Source organism: Suricata suricatta, chromosome 3 (assembly GCF_006229205.1).
Source record: "Suricata suricatta isolate VVHF042 chromosome 3, meerkat_22Aug2017_6uvM2_HiC, whole genome shotgun sequence".
Lineage (NCBI taxonomy): Eukaryota > Metazoa > Chordata > Mammalia > Carnivora > Herpestidae > Suricata > Suricata suricatta.
This window is the reverse complement of record NC_043702.1, coordinates 102,525,898-102,545,250: the sequence shown is the minus strand read 5'-3', so window position 1 is coordinate 102,545,250 and position 19,353 is coordinate 102,525,898. Positions and strand designations below refer to the sequence as shown.

Sequence of the window (19,353 nt, the reverse complement as noted above, 5' to 3'; positions counted from 1 at the left end):
GTTGCTTGACCAGCTGAGCCATTCAAGCACCCCTGGGCAGGAACTTCTGAGGCTGGAGCGGCATGTTGGACAGAAGACTGGACATCATCCTTCGCTAGTGGGCAGGTGTGGTAAGACCTGTGTGTTGCAGGTTGGCCCTCGTACACTTCTATTTGGAGACATTTATTTAGGGACTAAGGAGCCCCTTGGGGAAAAGCAAGTGGGAATCTGACCAAATATGCTGTGGGTTTCAAAACAGATAAACCTGTAGGAAAATGTCGCCTGGGCCTATTAAGGCCAATTTGCAGAGAAAACCAAAAGTGATCATAAGACAAGACTCATGAAAGGGAAGGGAGAGTCAGGGTTCCATTCAGACCCATTCATGATAGAGGCTGCCTCAAGAGGCATGCCAGGAGAGTGGCTCTCTTGGTTTGGGTTTCCCAGGAGTCAGTGATGAGAAATGGACTTGAGTGTAAGTAGCTCATTTGGGAACTGACCCCAGGAAGTTGGGTGAAAGGGATGGCGATGAGGGAGGGAAGGAAGGAGGGCTGATTCATGGCACATCAGCAAGCCAGCCATTCCTGTGGATGAGCTTAATCTCACCTGTGCAGGATGTACTTTAGGGTTCTATTATGAGATCACTACCACACACAGGTTTTTTATACACCAACTCAGTCAGATATTGATGGAAACTGCTGGTGGGTAGGGTGGTCTTTAAAGCACAGAGAGATAGCCCTTTCAGGCAGAGAAGGGAAGGTTTAGTTAGTTGTTGGGGTTGCAAGTGGTTATGTTGGGGATGTCCTTAGGTTTCCACTCTGGTCATCCCCTAGCTATGGGTGCACGTTGACGACTAGAAATGTCTGCCCCCTTCTCCGGAGATTTGCCCTTGTCCAAACAGAAGTGTCCTTGCTTGGGAAGCTACCACTTCCTAGTTCTCATCTCAGCCAGCGATGGGCTGATACAAAGAGCCAGAAGTCTATCCCATTGTCTCAAGACAAGGCTGATATTTACAGTGTAATTCTTGGCCCAGAACTTTCTCTTGCCTTGGAAGGAAGCTCGACCTCAGTTGAGACTGCATTTCTTGACAGCCTCCCCTCTGCCTTCCCTCAAGCCTGTTTCCAGAAATCACTCCCCCAAAAATCATTTGAACAAGAAGCCGCATCTCATCTCCTAAGATGTAATTGTTCTGAAAGTGGTAAAGTCCAGGAGATATGGGTGCTGACAGCCTTTGCTGCAGTAAGCGTAGTTGGTCACACACCAGCATGCCTGTGTTTAAGGAGCTGTATTGGTACTCTGAGAGGTTCTAAAGCTCGTTACTTGCACAGTTCGGCTGTGAGGTTTTGCAGTGAATGCTTCCCTTGTGAAGGGTGGAGCCATTAAGGTCCTCATGGATCAGAAAAGTAGATCTGATTGCACATTTCACAGTTCAGAAGTTATACAAGAAGTGAAAGAAAGCAGCAGGAAGGCACTTGGGGCTTGGAAATTTTGGAGTTTGGTCCCAAGGAGGATACCTCACATTGACGCCCTTTGCAAGCTTGATTCATAAACACATAAAAACACCCAGGTGCGAAGGTCTTCTATATAAAACTTGAAAGATCCTAGGACTATACTGTTCCATGTGATACCCACTAGCCCGATGTAGCTGTTTAAATTTAAATTAGCCTAACTGAAAGTTTCAATTCTTACATAGCCACATTTCCAAGGTAATGTGTGGCTAGGGACTACCTTGTTAGATGGCACAGCTAAAGAATACTCCATCCTTGCAGCAATTTCTATTGGCTAGCATTGTTCTAGAACTGCTCTTATAAAATGGTAGACTCTGAGTTCTATTTAATTTGTCATATCAATACAGTTTAACTCCAGTCATCAGCTGCTCAGGCCTGGGGGCTTTGAGTGGATTACTTATTCCCCATTTAATGGATACATAATTATTGAGTTCTGTCCATGAGTAAAACAGTATAATAAAAGACTGAGCAGCAAGATAAGACATACTCCCTGTTTTTAGGCAGATAAAGAAAAAAATCCTCTCCCAGAATTTTTGAAGGGAAAATGGAAAAGAGAAATCAAGACTCATTTAAACATACAGATCTCATCTTGTTGGCATTGCCACTTAAAACGTTCCTCTCATGAGCAGCGAGCATACTTTTTAGCACAGCTCACATGCTACATTTATGTTTGTTTCTTAGGGCAGTTTGCTTGAAAGACAGTGCCCAGTCTTGAAAGACGGTGTTTGATTTGAAAGTGTCAATTTTGACTCCATGACTTTGAGCAAGTAATGTCTCTCCTTCTATAAAAATAATACAGTTACATGTCCACTTTACCAAGAATCAAGGATCAAGATAATACTTGTCTGCTCATAGGTTTTTACCACTGTGGCCACAAAATGGTTAAACACACATGTGTTTCATCGTTATTTCAAAAGCTTCATTTTGGGTTCAAAAACAAAATAACTCTGGCATCAGACCCACCCTTGATTAGGAAGTTACTCTTTTGAATAGAAGATGCACAGTATAACCCCCCAAAATGGGAGGAGATACATCTCAAGAGAAAGAGAAATAGAGAGAGAGAGTGCAAATGAGAGAGAGAGAAGAAATATAGTCAATTATTCTCTCACTCTGGATCAGTTTACTAGTCTAAAGCAAGTCAAGGTAATTCTACCCCCCTTGACTGTGAGTTGGTCCAGGAGTGGACATACGACCAAATTATGGCTGATTGAACAGAGAGAACCTGCTGGCGATGTGAAAGTGGAATAGATGGGCAAGCTTGGGACCTACAAGAGTCTCACAGCTCCGCACCATAGTTCTCAACCTTCAGCACATCAGAATCAATTGAAGAGCTTGGAAAAACAGGAGTTCTTAGGTCCTTCTGCCAGACTTTCTGGTTCAGAAGATCTGGGATTGGGATAAGTCTAGACAATCTACATTTTTAAAAACAAGTTCTGAGGTGATATTCATCATGATGCTGTTCTGAGGAATCAAATTTGATGGATTAAAAGCAAGCCATAGATGTCCATGATTTCTTTTTCTCAGAAGGCTGTTAAGTCTGGCTGAGATGTGGAACAGGCGTATTCACTCTTGAAGGATGTCGATGCAGAAGGTGGCATTGATAAACTAAACCTGCTAGCTCTGAAGCCTGTCTTCATGAAGACTTCCTTTGATGTAGGGCAGTCAATTTTATTTTTATTCCTTTTTTAAAATGTAGAATAAAACACAGATACAGGAAAACCTCACATACCAAATATTTAACTTAAGCTATTATAGGGTGAACACCCTTGTAACTATCATGCTGTTCAAAGTGGAGAAGTATGGAGGCACCTGAGTGGCTCAGTCAGTTAGGTGTCCAACTCTTGACTTCAGCTCAGGTCATGATCTCATAGAGATGGAGCCCCACCTCCAGCTCAGGGCACAGTGCAGAGCCTGCTTAAGATTCTCTCTCTCCCTCTCTGCTTCTCCCCCACTTACTTACTTTCTCAAAATAAATAAAATTGAAAAAAGAAATAAAAGTATGGATACCTCTCAATCTCCATGTGCCTAGTTTCAACCATTTAATATTTTTCATGCTACTGAGGTTTTTTTTTTTTAACTAGTGAGTTTTTGGTTGAGAATTACCCTAAGAGAGATATCCCAGGGACAGTTTCAATTGCTCTGGATACTTCTGTGAAAGGGATTAATTAGAATCAAATCCTTAGCAAAACAATGGATTCTCTTATAAAATCTGGATGTTTAGCAAATGTGTACATTGATTTAAAAAATTAAGTCCAGACACACATAAGTGATTGCATAGATGAGTCTGAGTTAGAGAAGTGTAATGTGAGACATTTAAAAGGGGTCCCCAGGAAAGGGACCACCACAGGGTAAGGAACACGGAAACTAGAATCCTGGAGAAAGATAAACTACCTTTTTTTAAATATTAACTCCTATTTTCTGTTGTTGGTTTTTTTTGGAGTTGCCTATATGTTTCACTCCATATGGTGGATTCAAAAATCCTTAGCTCATTTTTTAATGGCATTTCCACAATGTCCTAAGTAAAAGATTTCTAGATGGATTTTAAACAAGCAAATTTAGTTGCTCCTACCTACCTAACTACTCCAGGTTAGAGTGAGCAAAAGTATCCACCATGCAATATGCTATTCAAATACTTCTTATTTCTTCCTGGCTGTGACCTTCATTGCAATTGTGGCAGTATACTATCAATCACTAGATAAATATCTGTTATTAATTACCCTGCCCTTAACTGCATTACTATATTTTTAAGTGACCATGCTTTAAGTTAAATGCAGCAAACTGACCAACTGAAGATCTTATCTCTTAGGGAAGTATTAGTGGCATCAAATAGGTGATTACTTGAGCTAGCATTTTACAGAGTGCTACTTAGAAATAATCTCAACTTGGCATTTCAGAAGAAGTGCCCAGCTATCAGAAGATGAAGTAAAGTGTCAGTTTCATGGGTTTATCTATCACTTCTGTTGTGCCGAATGTTGATGTTTATAATCTCAGAAGTATTATATTATTGGTGAGAAAAAGTGTTCAGATGATTCCACCTTCCCACTTTAACATCACTATGTTTTGTCGTTACCCTGGCTGAGTAAAGAGAGGGTCATCACACTGGATTTGTCTGCATATGAGACAGGGTCCCAAGGCTCCTATTAAATAGCAGCAGATTCTGTACGTCTCAATGATGTATTGCTATCCTAGGCAGAGAAGAGGGCTTGGGCATTCTTTAAATATGTAGGTCAAGGTTAGTTTTGCCCACAGGCTTGTTAGGCCACATTATGATTTCAGGGGCATTGATGAGGCACAGGTGTCCATATCTTTCTTTCTCTCTTGATGCCTGAAAATCCAGTCTTCATGGTTAAAATACTAGCAACACCACCTGAAATGCCAAAGTGACCTAGAAGGGGTGACTATTATGCCAACACCACCTCTACTCAGATTAAGATCTCATATCAATAGGAATAAACGTATTATTTAACCTTGGGTAGGCAGAACTACAGCCCAGCTCCTACGAATAATTAGTTGTGTATCCTTAGGTCAGTGACTTGACCTCTCTGAGTCCATTTCCTCATCCTTAAAAATGTAAATGATACCAACTATCTTAGAATACTGACATAATGACAAAAATAAATAGAGCTTAAGTTTCTACTTCCTAGTTTCCTAGAAAGATTTCATATACATGATAACTTAGAAACTTTGATTTCCTCCTGTCTCCCCTCCACCCACCTCTGAGATGCAGCACTGAAAAAGGCATAGAGGTTAAGAATTGAAGAAACAGAAGATCCAGGGATATTCTAGAATAGGGCATCTCCGACAGTTGGACTGTGTGAATGCAATTACTGGTAAAGCACAGGTTGGGGGGTGAGGGGCAGGGGGCAGCTAGGACAGGACATAAGAAAGGAAAAGTACTGAAAAGAAGGAAAGAGCCCTTCAAGTGGAGAGGGGGAAACACTGGGGAATCTGCAGCTCTCAGTGTCTTTGTAGAGGATGAGATGATATCCGTATCACGTCTGGCTCTAGCAATCCAGATGGGAGACTGGTGTTCTCATTTGCAGGCGCTGTAGTTCTGCCTGTGACATTGAATCTTTAGGACTGTCACCTAGCTATCTGGAACAGGTCCCCAGACAGCCGAGATGCTCCTTGTGAGAACCCTGATTCCTGAACTGCCCCGAATCCACTTCTCCGCCCGAAAGAGCCGGTAGCAACAGATCGAAAACCAACTTACAGAGGCCTTCATGGGCCCGGAGCTGTTTGCAACCCATGCTGCCCAAGGGGAAAATAAAAGTGTGCACGGATTCTGGGCCAAATGGGGGCAAGGGTTTAGAGCCTTTTCATTGGTCCACGAGCCCAGGAAGCTGGAAAAGGCCCTGACATAAAAATCAGATTCTCCATGGCAACAACATTGTCATGCTAGAAACACAGAATCTCAACTCACACAGGCAAGCATCTCAAAAATACATCAAGTGAGGCCGAGAGATTAAAATTTCAGGGAACAAATGGCAAACATAACGGGGTGCAGACCGGTGGATCAGGAGGGGTATGTATGGGATGGGGAAGGAAAAATACAAACCTTTCCTCTTGCAGGGCCAGAGACGTCTAGAATAGGGCATCTCTCTTTTTATTTGCCTTTTCATCATATAAAGTAACTTAAAACCTTCCCCTCACTTTGGAGCATGTCTAACCCACAGTTGAGACTTCATGCTGGGCCACCAGCTCTGCACTTCCCGCTGACAGTAAGTGCTTCTCAAAGCCCAGCTGACTTGAAAGCCCAGATCAAAAGCTTTCTTGCCACAAGAAAAATCCCATTTGACAAAGTCCGATCCCTCCTAAGCCACAATTATATAGATTGACTTGGTAACCTAAGTTAACGGCGATCTGACCCCCAGTTTGATATATTTTGTCGTGTTCTTTTTAAAAGTAATTTGTTCTCTCTCTCTCTCTCTCTCTCTCTCTCTCTCTCTCTCTCTCACTGTCTCTCTCTCTTTACATTTTTATTTCTTTGTGTGTGGATGAGAAAGGGTTTGAGGGATATGTGGAGGGAGAGAACACAAACGCTACTTGGCAAATCCCTTCGCTAGATAAGATAGCACTAAGAACACTGTCACAGTGGGCATTAGCCACTCAGTCTCCCTCCTGGACTTGTGGGTTGCCCAGACTTCGGTTCCCACAGCAGTACCTTAGGGCAAAGGCTGTTTCCAAGACTGTGTTTTTTTCTCAGAAATATTAGTTTCTCGCCGACAAGTCAGGACATTTGCTCTACTCAGGGTGTGAGGATGCTCTTTGGCACTCCTTTCCTATGGTCTTCTTTTCAACTCTTGAGTTGATCCCTGCTTCCAACATGGCAAACTTACCAGCAGGGTGTCCTTTCTTCCTGCATATAGGTCAGAAAAGTGTATACGCTTGAGTTCTGAGCAGTGATGAGAGGTAAAGTGGTCCTTCATTACCTATGTTCAATGTACGCACAAGGTGTCTGATTCCCAGGGGAGGCAAAGGTGCCCAGGACTTGCAGACAAGTTTGCTTTTGTGAAATAGCTGAACAGTGAAGAGCTAGGACACTGTTGAGTGCATTCAATATAAAGGAGACATAGTTTCATGGAAGTCAAGATTTTTACAACTTGGATTTTATCTTGGGTGAATACCAGGACATTTCTTGATAAATGGATAGAAGGCTGAATGGGGTAGAGTAGAAGCATTCATGAAATACTGTGGTAAGTGAGTGAACAGATAAAGGAAGGAATGAACAAACAGAGTGTGTTAAGAAAAAGAAATTTGGAACTTGGAAATTAAAAAAGAGTATGGTATGTCTTTTCAGTATCATCCTGGGCAGTTTTCAGCAGGACCACTCAATGATTCTTTAATTCTCTAGGAGAATATACCTTTTATATGGTTCTGTTATTCATTGATTGATTATTAGACCGTAGATACTGAGAAGTTACATGTTAACTTATAACTGTTTGTCCAAGAGAAAAGATAGAATCCCCAATATTATTATACTGTAAGATATTAACTAGCTTTGTATCTACGTAAAATTTTTATTCTTTTGTTCTCCCTGCTCTGTACCATGGCATTTTTTTTTAATCTATAAAACCAAGATAATAACACCTGTGTACAGGGTAGTAGTGAGGACTGAGTTGATGCACCTTAAAGGCCTGCAACAGTGCTGGCTCTTGGTAAGTGGTAAGTATATTGCTGATATGAGTGTTAGTCCTATGCTGATAGGCACCCAACACACTACAAACCTGATCATGACTGCTGAGTAGCAATGATTTAGCATCTGGCTGGGAACTTGCTGTTTTAAACACTACACGGAGAACTCAAATGAAAACCAAGATGTTCTTTGAAGGCTTCATGTATGTCTGAGAGCATCCAGGTTTCACACCATGCATAACAGTGTGCACTTTGGGTATATGGAGCATCTTTCTTTTTTTAAATAAAAGACAGTTTTAAAGGAAGAAACATAGAAAAGGGTGTTCATTAGACAGAGATATATAATTACTTGTAGGATGTTTCAGTGGGCAGACAGCATGTAGGTCTATTTTTAGCAGGAGAAAATGTCACTGCTTTATAATAATGTTTCCAATCTAAATAAAAAATTACAGTTTTCTCAACTTTAAACACTTTATATTTAGAAAACATATGAAAAAATCTGTTCTTAATATTAACATAACTTATGTTTTATTATAATATAAACTATAGTTAAATATTTTAAGGAAGTGTTATTTGTGTGTGCCTATACATACTATATACACATATGCCATATATGTATATGTGTACATGTATATACACCCTAATATAGGGTGTGTGTATATATATCTAACCCTGTGTATGTCACCTTTTTCTCTATATATGACTTTGTGTGTATCTACATAACCATATGTATATATTTGGCTTTTTGTCTATCCAAATATTATGTATATGTACATTTGCATTTATTTATATTGCATATATAAAAGTAGTAATCTCAATATTGTCTCTAATAAATATTAGCTATTAATGAAATGCTAATTTAAATTATCCATGTAAATTCTTTATTTATGATTAGGATTTGTGCCTATTTTGACAACTATGTGCCAGGGCTCTAACAGTGCCTAGCACATATTTGGTTCTCAATAAATATTAATAGAGGGACGTTTCACTTATGAATTCATTCAACATAGTAGTTTGCAAGTCTTGCATTTTATTTTATTTTTTTAATGTTTTATTTCTTTTTGAGAGTGAGACAGTGTGAGCAGGGGAGGGTCAGAGAGAGAGGGAGACACAGAATCAGAAGACAAGCTCCTGGCTCTGAGCTAGCTGTCAGCACAGGGCCTGACATGAGGCCTGAATCCATGAACCGAGAGATCATGCCCTGAGCCAAAGTCAGATGCTCAGCTGACTGAGTCTCTCAGGGGACCCTCAGGTCTCACGTTTTAGAATCAACTGGAAAGCCTGTATTTATTTATTTTATCAATATCCACCCTTGGATTCCATTCCAAACAATTAATTCAGAATATCTGGAGCATGAGCTCGGGCATTGCTATTTCTGTAGTGAGCTAGGTGATTCAAATGCCCAGCTCTTGGATGAGAACCAGTGATTGACCCTCTCCTTGAGGCTGTGTTGAACTCCCCTGAAAGCAATGGTTGGACCCAGTGAGAGAACTGGAGGCTTCCAGTCTTGGCAGTTGTGATGGAGAACAAGGTTAATGCATTTCAACTCCCTGAGACTGTTTCTCCTGCATGACTTTCCTGATTTAGACTCCAGTTGGAAGAAGAAAGAGAGGTCAATGTCCTCTTGCACATACTCATGCTCTCCTTGGGCTCAGGCACTCAGATTTCCCAAGGAGCAGAATAATGATGATAAACTGGAGCAGAGACATCTGTGCTCTGTCAGTATCGTCCAGGGGACGAGCTGGCCTGTGATCAGACTCACAGCTTCCCAGGAAACTGCAGAGGCACTACTAGGCAATAATGACTTTCTGCCACTTCACTCTTGGGTGAAACTGGGGAGAACTCTGGTCCTGGATGCCCTGTTGGAGACACATATTAAAATCTTCCAACCTTTGTTTCTTCTTCCTGAAATAGCAAGTGGACCCCCCTGCTCCAGACCAGCTCTCTACCCTGCAGTGTGAAGGATCTTTTTAATATGTAAATCTTGCCTCAGTCTGCACATAATGTGTCAAAGTAGGCATTACTGGTCCACTTTACAGATAAAGAACTGAAGTCAAGGTCAGACAGGTGACTTGCAGACACTCACAGAACTTGCAAGTAAATGCCATAGGCAGCATTTGAACCCTGGCCAATTAGTTTCCAAGTATTGCCCTCTTTAACCTGTCTTAGTGAACCAGTTTGCTCACATGGTGGTTAGGAACAAAACTTTGGGTTCATTAGATTTGATCAAAGCATCTCTCCTTCCAAACTGTGTGACTTTTAGCAAGTTATACAACTTTTCTGAGCCCCAGGAACCCCATCTGAAGTTAAAAGGTAATAATACGCATCTTACAGTATCTTTTTGAAGACTAAATTCCTTAATAGGTGAAATGCTTTATAAAATTCTTGGCACAGAGTATTCAGCAAAAAGGGTATTTTAATGCTGAATTATTAATAGTTTCTGGCTAGGTCTTTGGTCATTCTTTTTCCCTTTAGAATAGCATTCTCAAAATGACTTCTTAACAAAGCCGTAGAACTTGATAACTTAAATTACCCCATTATAACAGAATACCTATAAATGTAGTATGAACCATATACATCAAATACACAAAAATTACAAAGCACTCTCACCATTAGTGAAGATTCCAAACTACAAACTAGAATATCAACAAGTTAAATCATTGTGCACTTATAAAAATGATATCCTTGGGATGCCTGGGTGGCTCAGTTAGTTAAGCTTCTGACTACTGGTTTCAACTCAGGTCATGATCTCGTAGTTTATGAGTTCGAACTCCACATCAGGCTCTGTGCTGACAGTGCAGAACCAGCTTGCAATTCTCTCTCTCTCTCTCTCTCTCTTTCATAAGTAATTAAATAAATAAACCTAAAAATCATATCTGTTCATTTATTCCAGAATGTATAAATCAGCCAACATTGGAGAGCTTACTAATATGATGAACCTCATATTATCAATGAGAAGATATAGTCAAGAATAATTAAAATGAACTCTAGCATATCACTGTACCCCTTGAAGTTGCATATAAATTATTTTTATCAATTTGAAAAAGTTTAAATATTCACTAGATATATAAATATGCAAATATAATCACTGTTAAATAATTTAGAAAAATGAAAAATTCAAGTACACATTATAAAAGTTAACATCCAAGTCTGACTAAAAACATACCTATATAGATATCCAACATTATATTTGTTAAATGCACATCACACAAGAGATCAGTTAAGGGTGTCTGCTCTTATTTCTATCACACTTTGTAAAGATACACACCCAACATTTAACCACAGCTATCTCTAGTTGGTAGGCCTGCCTTATATTTTCTTACTTGCTTACTTTCTTACTGGCTTTTCTGTGTTGTTTTTTTCTTACTTTTACATAATGGTACTATATATTTTTAAAACAGCAACATTTATTTTGTTGTTAAAATTTAAGTCCTTGAAGGAAAAACATACCTATCTAGATAATGATAGGTATGTTTAATGAGCCTTGGTAGATCTCACGCATGTTTAATATAAACATGCTACAATAATAATATATTTTGGTAGCTATTCATGTTAGAGACATGAAATATAAAAATAAAGCATTTTTTTAGAAATGTATTTTTACAAAAGACTTTCATGATAATCAGAGAATAGTGTGAGTTGGGGAAGCAAGAATCAGCATACTTTGAATATCTCTTATCCACTAGGAAGCATGGCTTAATTCCATTGTAATCCCCTCTTCCCATTCTTCTGAACACTGCTCTTGGACATGATCCCAGTGAATGGAAATGTTCTTTTTATTCCATTTCCCCACAGCATACTTTTTCAGCATTGCCTTGAGAATTTTAGTCATCGTACTTACCAACTCTTCGGTTGAGTTGAGCTGGGCTGTGAGTACCAGTGAGGTCTGAGGAACTGGAAAAAGCCATTGGAGAGAGCAGGGATGCTAACGGGTCATCACAATTGTCTATAATGATAGAAGAGAAAGAAAGCAAATTTGTATCAGCAAGAGATCGCCCATAAAGAGAGGAATCATGGCATTAACCTGATTATTTATTTACTATTGCTCTGAGCAAGGCCAGTACCATTTGTTTCCATGGACTATTTCAATCATCACTTCTCACAATCCTTAAAGACTGGTGAAAATTCCTTTTACAGTTGGAGACACTGATGTTCAGAGATGTTAAGTAGCTTGTCCAAGATCACAACACTAGAAAATGGTGTGGCAGGAAATCTCACTGATTTGTCTAACTCAAAAGTTTAACTACCATCCATTGTTTTAATCAATCACTTGAGAAAAGCCTCAAGTTATGGCTATTGAGCTTATTCTAGAAGGAGGAAGACTGTGGAAGAGGGGATACAATTGTTTACCTACTTTCCCATCCTCAGTCCCTAAGGGGTCCTGCCATAGTTGTATCTAGACAGAATGATTTAAAATGTCTCATTCCCAGTTGTGTGAAAATCCTTAAAAAGTGAATGGCTAATTCTAATAATTCATTGCATGAAGTAAGGCAGAATAGTCCCCAATCTTCTACAATCTTGAATCTGATATTCACCTCAATAACACCTCTTCCAGCCTTCCCTAATGTGACAGGTATGCTTTCTAAGGCTTCTTTGATGCTGTCAAATGTAGAACAGGGTGGGGTCTTGGGCAGAGATGTGATCTTGACAACATAGATATGTTGTCCAGATTAACCATGTGATCTCATGCAGAGAATTCTGGTCTTCATGTAGCAAACTGGTCATGTAAATGTTCTATAATCATTCATTTATTTGTTTGCTTCTAACACTAAAGTGTACATTCTTGTTGGGACTTTGCAAATAATCTGATATATAACAGGTCTTCAATAAAGGATTATTGAAAGAAATGGATGGTGAAGTAAGGAAAGAAGGGAAGAAGGGAGAGAAGGACAAAAGGAGGGAGGGAAGGAGGAAGAAACGAAGGGAGGGAGAAAAGGAGGGAGGAAGGAATCAGTTAATTCACACAACAGGACCAACATGATTTTCCAGTTTTTCATTTTGTATGCAGTATATTTTGCAGGGTGGTGCAAAATGACATCATGAAATATAGACATCCCTCATTCAAACATGATTTTACATCATTCAGATTAAAGGTAAACATCATATAGTTAGGGCTTTCAAGGAAAGTTGGTCTGATTTTTTTCTTTTAGTATACATTGGATACAGGGCTGTTTGTTTATCCAGAAAATTCTTAGAGAGGACTATTTCATCTAACCACAGGAAAATTAATGAGAAACATAAGGATTAAATTTTTGTTTGTTAAATGTGTTAAAAAGAATCAACTGGCTAAGTGCATTTTGAGGTTTTTTTCCCCCAAACACAAATGTTGGAAAAATATTTTGAGGTATTTGACAAACACAAAAGAGAGCCAAATCCTCACTAAAGAGGAATGACACAAAAATCGCAGCAAGGACACCTCTGCACTTATGGTCATTCTCCGAATAGAAAGCAGAACTCACAGCTGCTATATTCCAGGCATAACACGCAGGCGAGTGGAGTGTGTATACACTTCCAGTACATTTGTATGGAAATGTAAATTGGTCACACTATTTATATATTAGGAGACAATTTGAATATAATGCAAATCTCACATTCGCTCATGCCTATTTCACCATGAGGAAACTCTAGGTGTTCTTTTTTTTAATGTTTTTATTTATTTTTGAGAGAGACAGACAGCATGAGCAGGGGATGGTCAGAGAGAGAGAGAAACACAGAATCATAAGCAGGCTCCAGGCTCTGAGCTGCCAGCACAGAGCCCGATGTGGGGCCCAAACCCACAACTCGTGATATCATGACCTGAGCCGAAGTTGGATGCTTCACTGACTGAGCCACCCAGGCACCCCAGGAAACTCTAGGTGAATACAGAAAACTTAAGTGGAACTGAGCCTCACAGAAATACACATACCTGTACACACACCCACGTCAAAGACCTGCCAAGAGCAGACTTCAGAGCTATGCTGTAACCCTCACCTGTCTGCATCTGGAGTTACAACATCCTCCAATTTCAGCTAACACTCTTCCCACTACTCTCTAAGAGCTCACAGCCCTGCTGATACCCACTTTCACAAGAGAGTCAAAGAGTTTTTAAAGATAAAGTGCCATGTTTATTACACCATGTATGTATTCCTTAAACATATGACATATATGAAACTGTTGTCATTTTTATTGGGTTCTTAGGATTTTTGTTAATATGTCACCAATGATATATTCAAGCTTTGTGCCCCTAACTCTGTTTCCCCTAATCAGAAATAGAATTGAACTAATTCTTGCAATTTAATTCAATGCAATAAATATTTATGAAGATGTACTTTATGCTTGACCTTGGAAAGGCACTAGGGATTGAGTGGAGTAAAATTGAGTCTTAGACCTCAAATATCTCAGAGACTACTGAGAAATGAAAGAAGGAAAGGAAGGAAGGAAGGAAGGAAGGAAGGAAGGGAGGAAGGAAAAGAACAAAAAAAGGAAGAACAAAAGAAAGGACAAAAGAAAGAAAGAATAAATAAAACTTGAGACAGTTGAGGAGAATTTTGCCCAAGGTTACACTCAACCCAGTAAAATGGGGACCTGACTATGTAGACACCCGCACACGTGACCTGCTGCATCTCCTCCAGCCCTGCGCAGTCTCCCCTTTCACAAGGGACTGGCCTCACTGCCCTTGTGACAACAGCTGCCATCTCCACTGGCCATTTCCTCTTCTGAACTGTACCTTCCTTGTATCTCAGTGTGTGGAGTCAGTGTTTCCACTCTGGAAATTAATAATCCCATCAAAAACAATCTGTGCCTAAGGACAGGTTCAGAGGAGAGTCTTCAGGAAGCTTCTTGTCGAGGACCCTGTGCATTGTAATAGTGGCTTTTAAAGAACGTGTCTGAACTTTTGTTCTACCCCTAAAAGTGATAGTAATGGGAAAATTTCAGATCAGAGAGAAAGAGAGACCTCGTCTCCTCAGCCAGTATGTAGTTCCCTCCGTCTTCTCTATGTCACCTAAATTGAGAATAGATCAGGCCTCTAATCAAATTAAGCCTGGCCATTGGGAATTAAGAATTTGTCCACATAACCATTCTAAATCCAAAAGTGTGTATTATTTTTAGACATGTGTCTTATTCTTAAAGCAGAAGAGAATGATCTGGCATACATGAGAACAATTTATCCATGTTTTAATTCATGATTTGGGACAGTACGGGACAGTGGAAAGTATCAGAAAGGTTAGAGCTAGGAGTTCCTCCCTCTACACTGGTTCCTTCTCTTGCCTTCGTGACTCCAAGTAATATACTCAAATGCACTAAGCAGGTTCTCCATTGTCTGCAAAATCAAGAGAGTCTTCTGTGACATATCTAGCCACAGAATCATTTTAAAACAGAATGAGAAAAAATGGGGAAAAGTCTCTCTTAAAGGATAAAACAGAAAGAAAACAGGAAGCACTATATGAATCATGTGTAATACCTGCTATCATTGAGAACAACAATTTCAACAATATTATTTCTGGGATCTTGTCTCTAGATCACAATACCTGCTCAAGAATTGGTGTCCCCAGTGGCGCTTTTGCTCTGGAGGTTTACAAAAGGCCAGATGAGAAGGAGAATATGAAATGGAGGGGAAGCACAGGGGTGAAGAATCACTGGAGAGTGAGAACACCTCACGTGGGGCTGTCCTCCCCCTCTGTGGATCAGCAGCCTTGCAGAGACTGGGCCCACATCACACCAAACACATGGCTGGGAAGGAAAGAAACAAAGCACCATCTGCTCCACCATTCCTGCAGACTTTAAATAAGCAAGCCCATGTTGTCATTACATTTTAGACACCACTCCCATCGCAGCCTTCTGACAGTGTCTGCACAATGCTCAATCCAGCAGTGCGTTCCTGCAAAAGTCCACCGGCTGTTTATCTGTATTTACATAAGGAAAGTGTGAAGGAACTCAGGTGAGGAGAGAGATATTTGAAGTTTAGGGAGAGCATACTGAGCGACACAAGTCGGGCTTTAAAGAGGACACACAACCTGAGATGGACCATCATGGTTTTACCAGAAAATCATTTCCCACACTTTACGGATGCTATGGTGTAGCAGAATATTTTCAAAATACACTCTTAAAAAGCCTGTTGATGGGGCTTGTCTTTAAAAGCTCTGTTGCAGATGGGAGATGAAATTAAAAGGCAATTACAAATGCAAACCCATACCCATGTGTGGTTTATTAATTCTCCCTTTTTCCTCAACAAATAACTTCATTGCTATCTTTAATACTTTCCTTTGTAATATAAATGACACTTCTTACTCTGCCTCTTGCCCAGCCAGAAAAAAGTCCATGCCTATGGGTATGATGGAAGGTAACTTAGTTCTTTCCATTTGAAACTGTTGAGCAACGCCATTCTTATTTCCAAATGATTTTGCTCGACATTCACAGACTAAGAGGATGCCGAAACCCAGAGACTTTCTGAAGTTGTGAAATTCAAGCCCTTCACATTACAAATGAGGACCTCAGGCTTGGAGTCTGCTCAGGACTGTTCGGTTAATTGAGGGACTAACTAGCGCGGATCAAAACTCAGGTTTCCTCACTCCCACATGGTGACTGCTAGGTCAGGGTTCCCTAAAACCTCTGCGATAGCCCAAAAACCATTAGTTATATTATTTTCAATAACTTGAGTTTTAATGAATAACTTTCTTTGTGTAAAAGGAAAGACATAATGACCACCTCCTGGGAAACAGAAAAACATTAAAGAAGAGCCTATAATTTTCAGAAGATTGTTAATTTCTTCCCTATTTTCCTTGCCTCCTTATTTCTTCCTTCAACCTCAAAAAGTAAAGGAAACATGGAGAGCCTGGGTGCCTCAGTCAGTTAAGCACCTGATTCTTGATTTCAGCTCAGGTCATGATCTCAAGGTCATAAGATTGAGCCCCACATCGAGTTCTGTGCTGAACATGGAGGTTGCTTAAGATTCTCTCCCTCCCTCTCTCTCTGCCTTATTGCCCCATTCATTCTCTCTCTCTTTCTCCAAGAAAAAAAAAAAAGCATCAAAGGAAGGATCAAATAAAATAAGAAGAGAGATGTCTGGGTGGCTCAGTCAATTAAGTGTTCAACTCCTGATTTGACTCGGTTCATAATCTCACAGTTCTTGAGGTCCAGCCCTGTATTGGGCTCTGCACTGACAGCATGGAGCCTGCTTAGGATTCTCTCTCTCTCTCTCTCTCTCTCTCTCTTTCTCTCTCTCTCTGTCCCCTCATTCTCTTTCATGTAAATAAACTTTAAAATAATTAAAAATAAAACAGTAAGAAGAGAAAAAGAAAAGTGACTCGTTTCCTTATGAACAGTTTTTGGATCCTCAAGACAAGCATTTTACTTGATATTTTCAAACTGAAGAAGGGGTAATTTGTTCCTCAATATATAGGTACAGTCATATACTAAAGGTCTTTTCTCACATTAATTAAAAAGCAAAGGCACAAAAAAGAATCCTGAGTAAATATGACATTTACATACCTTTTCAGAAATTATCATGGACTCTTTAAGATGATTCTACATTAAGTAATGCTTTTTGTTGCCAACATATATTTTTATTCATTATTATTAAAATACCAATAGAGTAACAGATGGCCCGAAGTTAAATTGTGAGTATCATCTTGATTACCACAGTAAATTGTCTGTATATGGGGATTTGGAGCTTAAAAGATTCAGTTGTATTTATAGGTGAGATAAAATTCCTCTTAGCATTGCACACTTAATGGGCTACTTTGTTTAAAAGACATAAAGCATGCATTTTGTATAGTGCCTACAACGGTGCTTAGAGGTGACAACGTATGCTTTTAACTTCATTTATTTTTCCTTTTGTTACCTATAATTTCACTTAGTAAACAACAAAAATAACTATTCTAATATCGCTCTTGAATCTGACCCCATCCTCATTTTCCACCATGAAATCCTAAAAGATAAATGAGTTCATAATGAGCAGACCAAAAAACATGGCTCTATAGAATGAGTCATGAAAATAAGGTTAAACTTTCTTTCTCCTGATATCCATCTCCAACTTAATGCAGTGTCTGCCTTTTTATTACCTTCTGAATGCACATGGTTGTGCTCTTTGCTGTAGGAAGATAAAAATTAAAGTCAAAGACACAAATATTGAGCTCAGGAAACCAAGCATCTACTTTGGGTTGAAAGAGAATCCATATGTATTTTAAAGAAGCTCCTTATGTTTATGAACAATTCCATGCAAAAGACCTTTGACTTGGGATTCAGGAATCCTGGGCTCTCTTTTACCTTCACTGTGGGCACGCTCTCATTCTGCCTTCCTGTATTTCAGATTCCTCAGCTATAAGTGGCAGGGGTTATTGTTCATTTGTTCATGTAACAAGCTTTCACTGAGCACATTCTAGACATCAGAGTTTCTGTCAGGCTTTAAAGAGAGTTGAAGCAATTATAAAGCACTCAAACATGGTGGAGATGGATACATCGCTCGTTGCCCTGCAATAGTGATTGATGATGGAGGGGGTGCAGCAGGCTGAGAGAAGCTAGTCCTGTCTGGGAATCAACAAGAGGGTTCTGGGACATTTTTCCCAGCTCTATCAACAACTCTAATTAAGATTTTAGGTAATGTTTGATTTGGAGGTACTGTCCTTCACTTTCAAGTGGCTTGCCAGGATTCCATCATAGTCAAACCCAGTAAGAAGAATAGTAGGGCAGCAGCAGCCGTCATCCCCTGAGTGCCTCTGGGACAGCTGTCGGCACTCACTGCAGCCCAGCAAGAGGGTAACCGTCATTTGTATGGATGAGGAGGTAACATGGGTTTTAGTCCGTTTCACACTCTAGCCAATGTCTCTCCTGGGCTTTGAACCAAGGGCAGTGTGACTCTTTGTATATTGTTTGTCTGAAAATTGGTTTGCAATCCCTGAAATGACAGCAGGAATACCTGTCAGACTGACAGTGGGGAGTCTTCCATTTGATTGTCTTCTGTGAGGTTGGCCATTCTTAGATTTTCAAAAACATCCCCATATGGATGTCCCATAATTAGCCCAAACTCAAAATATGCCTCAAATATGCTTTTTAGGTCACTTTCCTCTTATATTAGTCTTTCCCTTCCCATACTGCCACTGATGGCTTATTATTATTATTATTATTATTATTATTATTACTATTTTGATTCTCAGTTCAGGAATATTGGGTTCACCACTGTTTAGTTTTTCTATTTTAACCTAAAATATAATTTATCAGTGACTTAATGTAACTGAACACATGTTTCCGAAGTCTCTCGTGTGTAAGGTCTGTGACATATGTATTGATCGTGGGCCAACATAAGCCACAGGAAACATCTTGTGGACCGAGGATATTATTTTATTCTACCATTTAGCACCTGGGACTACATCTGTGTTCAATAATATTTGTTGATTAAGCCAGTTGAAATTTACAATCACTTTTATATTTTTCCTCTCACTTGTCCTCTTCTTGATCTTATTTCGGGTTTTACAAACATCTTGCTACAATTCTTGCAACCATCTTCCGAGGTTACGGCTGTGTCCATCTACATGCAATCGTCATTTCTAAACCTGTTTTCAACATGTTTCTCTCACCAAGCCCTACTAGGTATGTCTGCCTTAAATCTGGCTTCCGGAGGTGGCAGAACAAAGATGAAAGAACAAAGAGAGAGCTATGAGCACAGAGGAGGTTCCAGATGGACATAAGGCCATGGTGCCTCTGATGGGGTCATGGGCTGGTCATGAGTCAGGAGTAAGATTCCTGTTGCTAAGATCAG

The 19,353-nt window shown here is 39.8% G+C and overlaps 1 protein-coding gene across 2 annotated transcripts in view; it reads right to left on the bottom strand.

Moving 5' to 3' along the window:
* The window catches only part of CNTNAP5 (contactin associated protein like 5), a 789,622-nt gene that overhangs the window by 599,837 nt on the left and 170,432 nt on the right, over window positions 1-19,353 (bottom strand). For both annotated transcript variants that reach the window (XM_029934734.1, XM_029934735.1), the window contains exon 2: window positions 11,461-11,565. In XM_029934734.1, coding sequence (XP_029790594.1) covers window positions 11,461-11,565 — 105 coding nt within the window. The remainder of the gene's footprint in view (window positions 1-11,460; window positions 11,566-19,353) is intronic.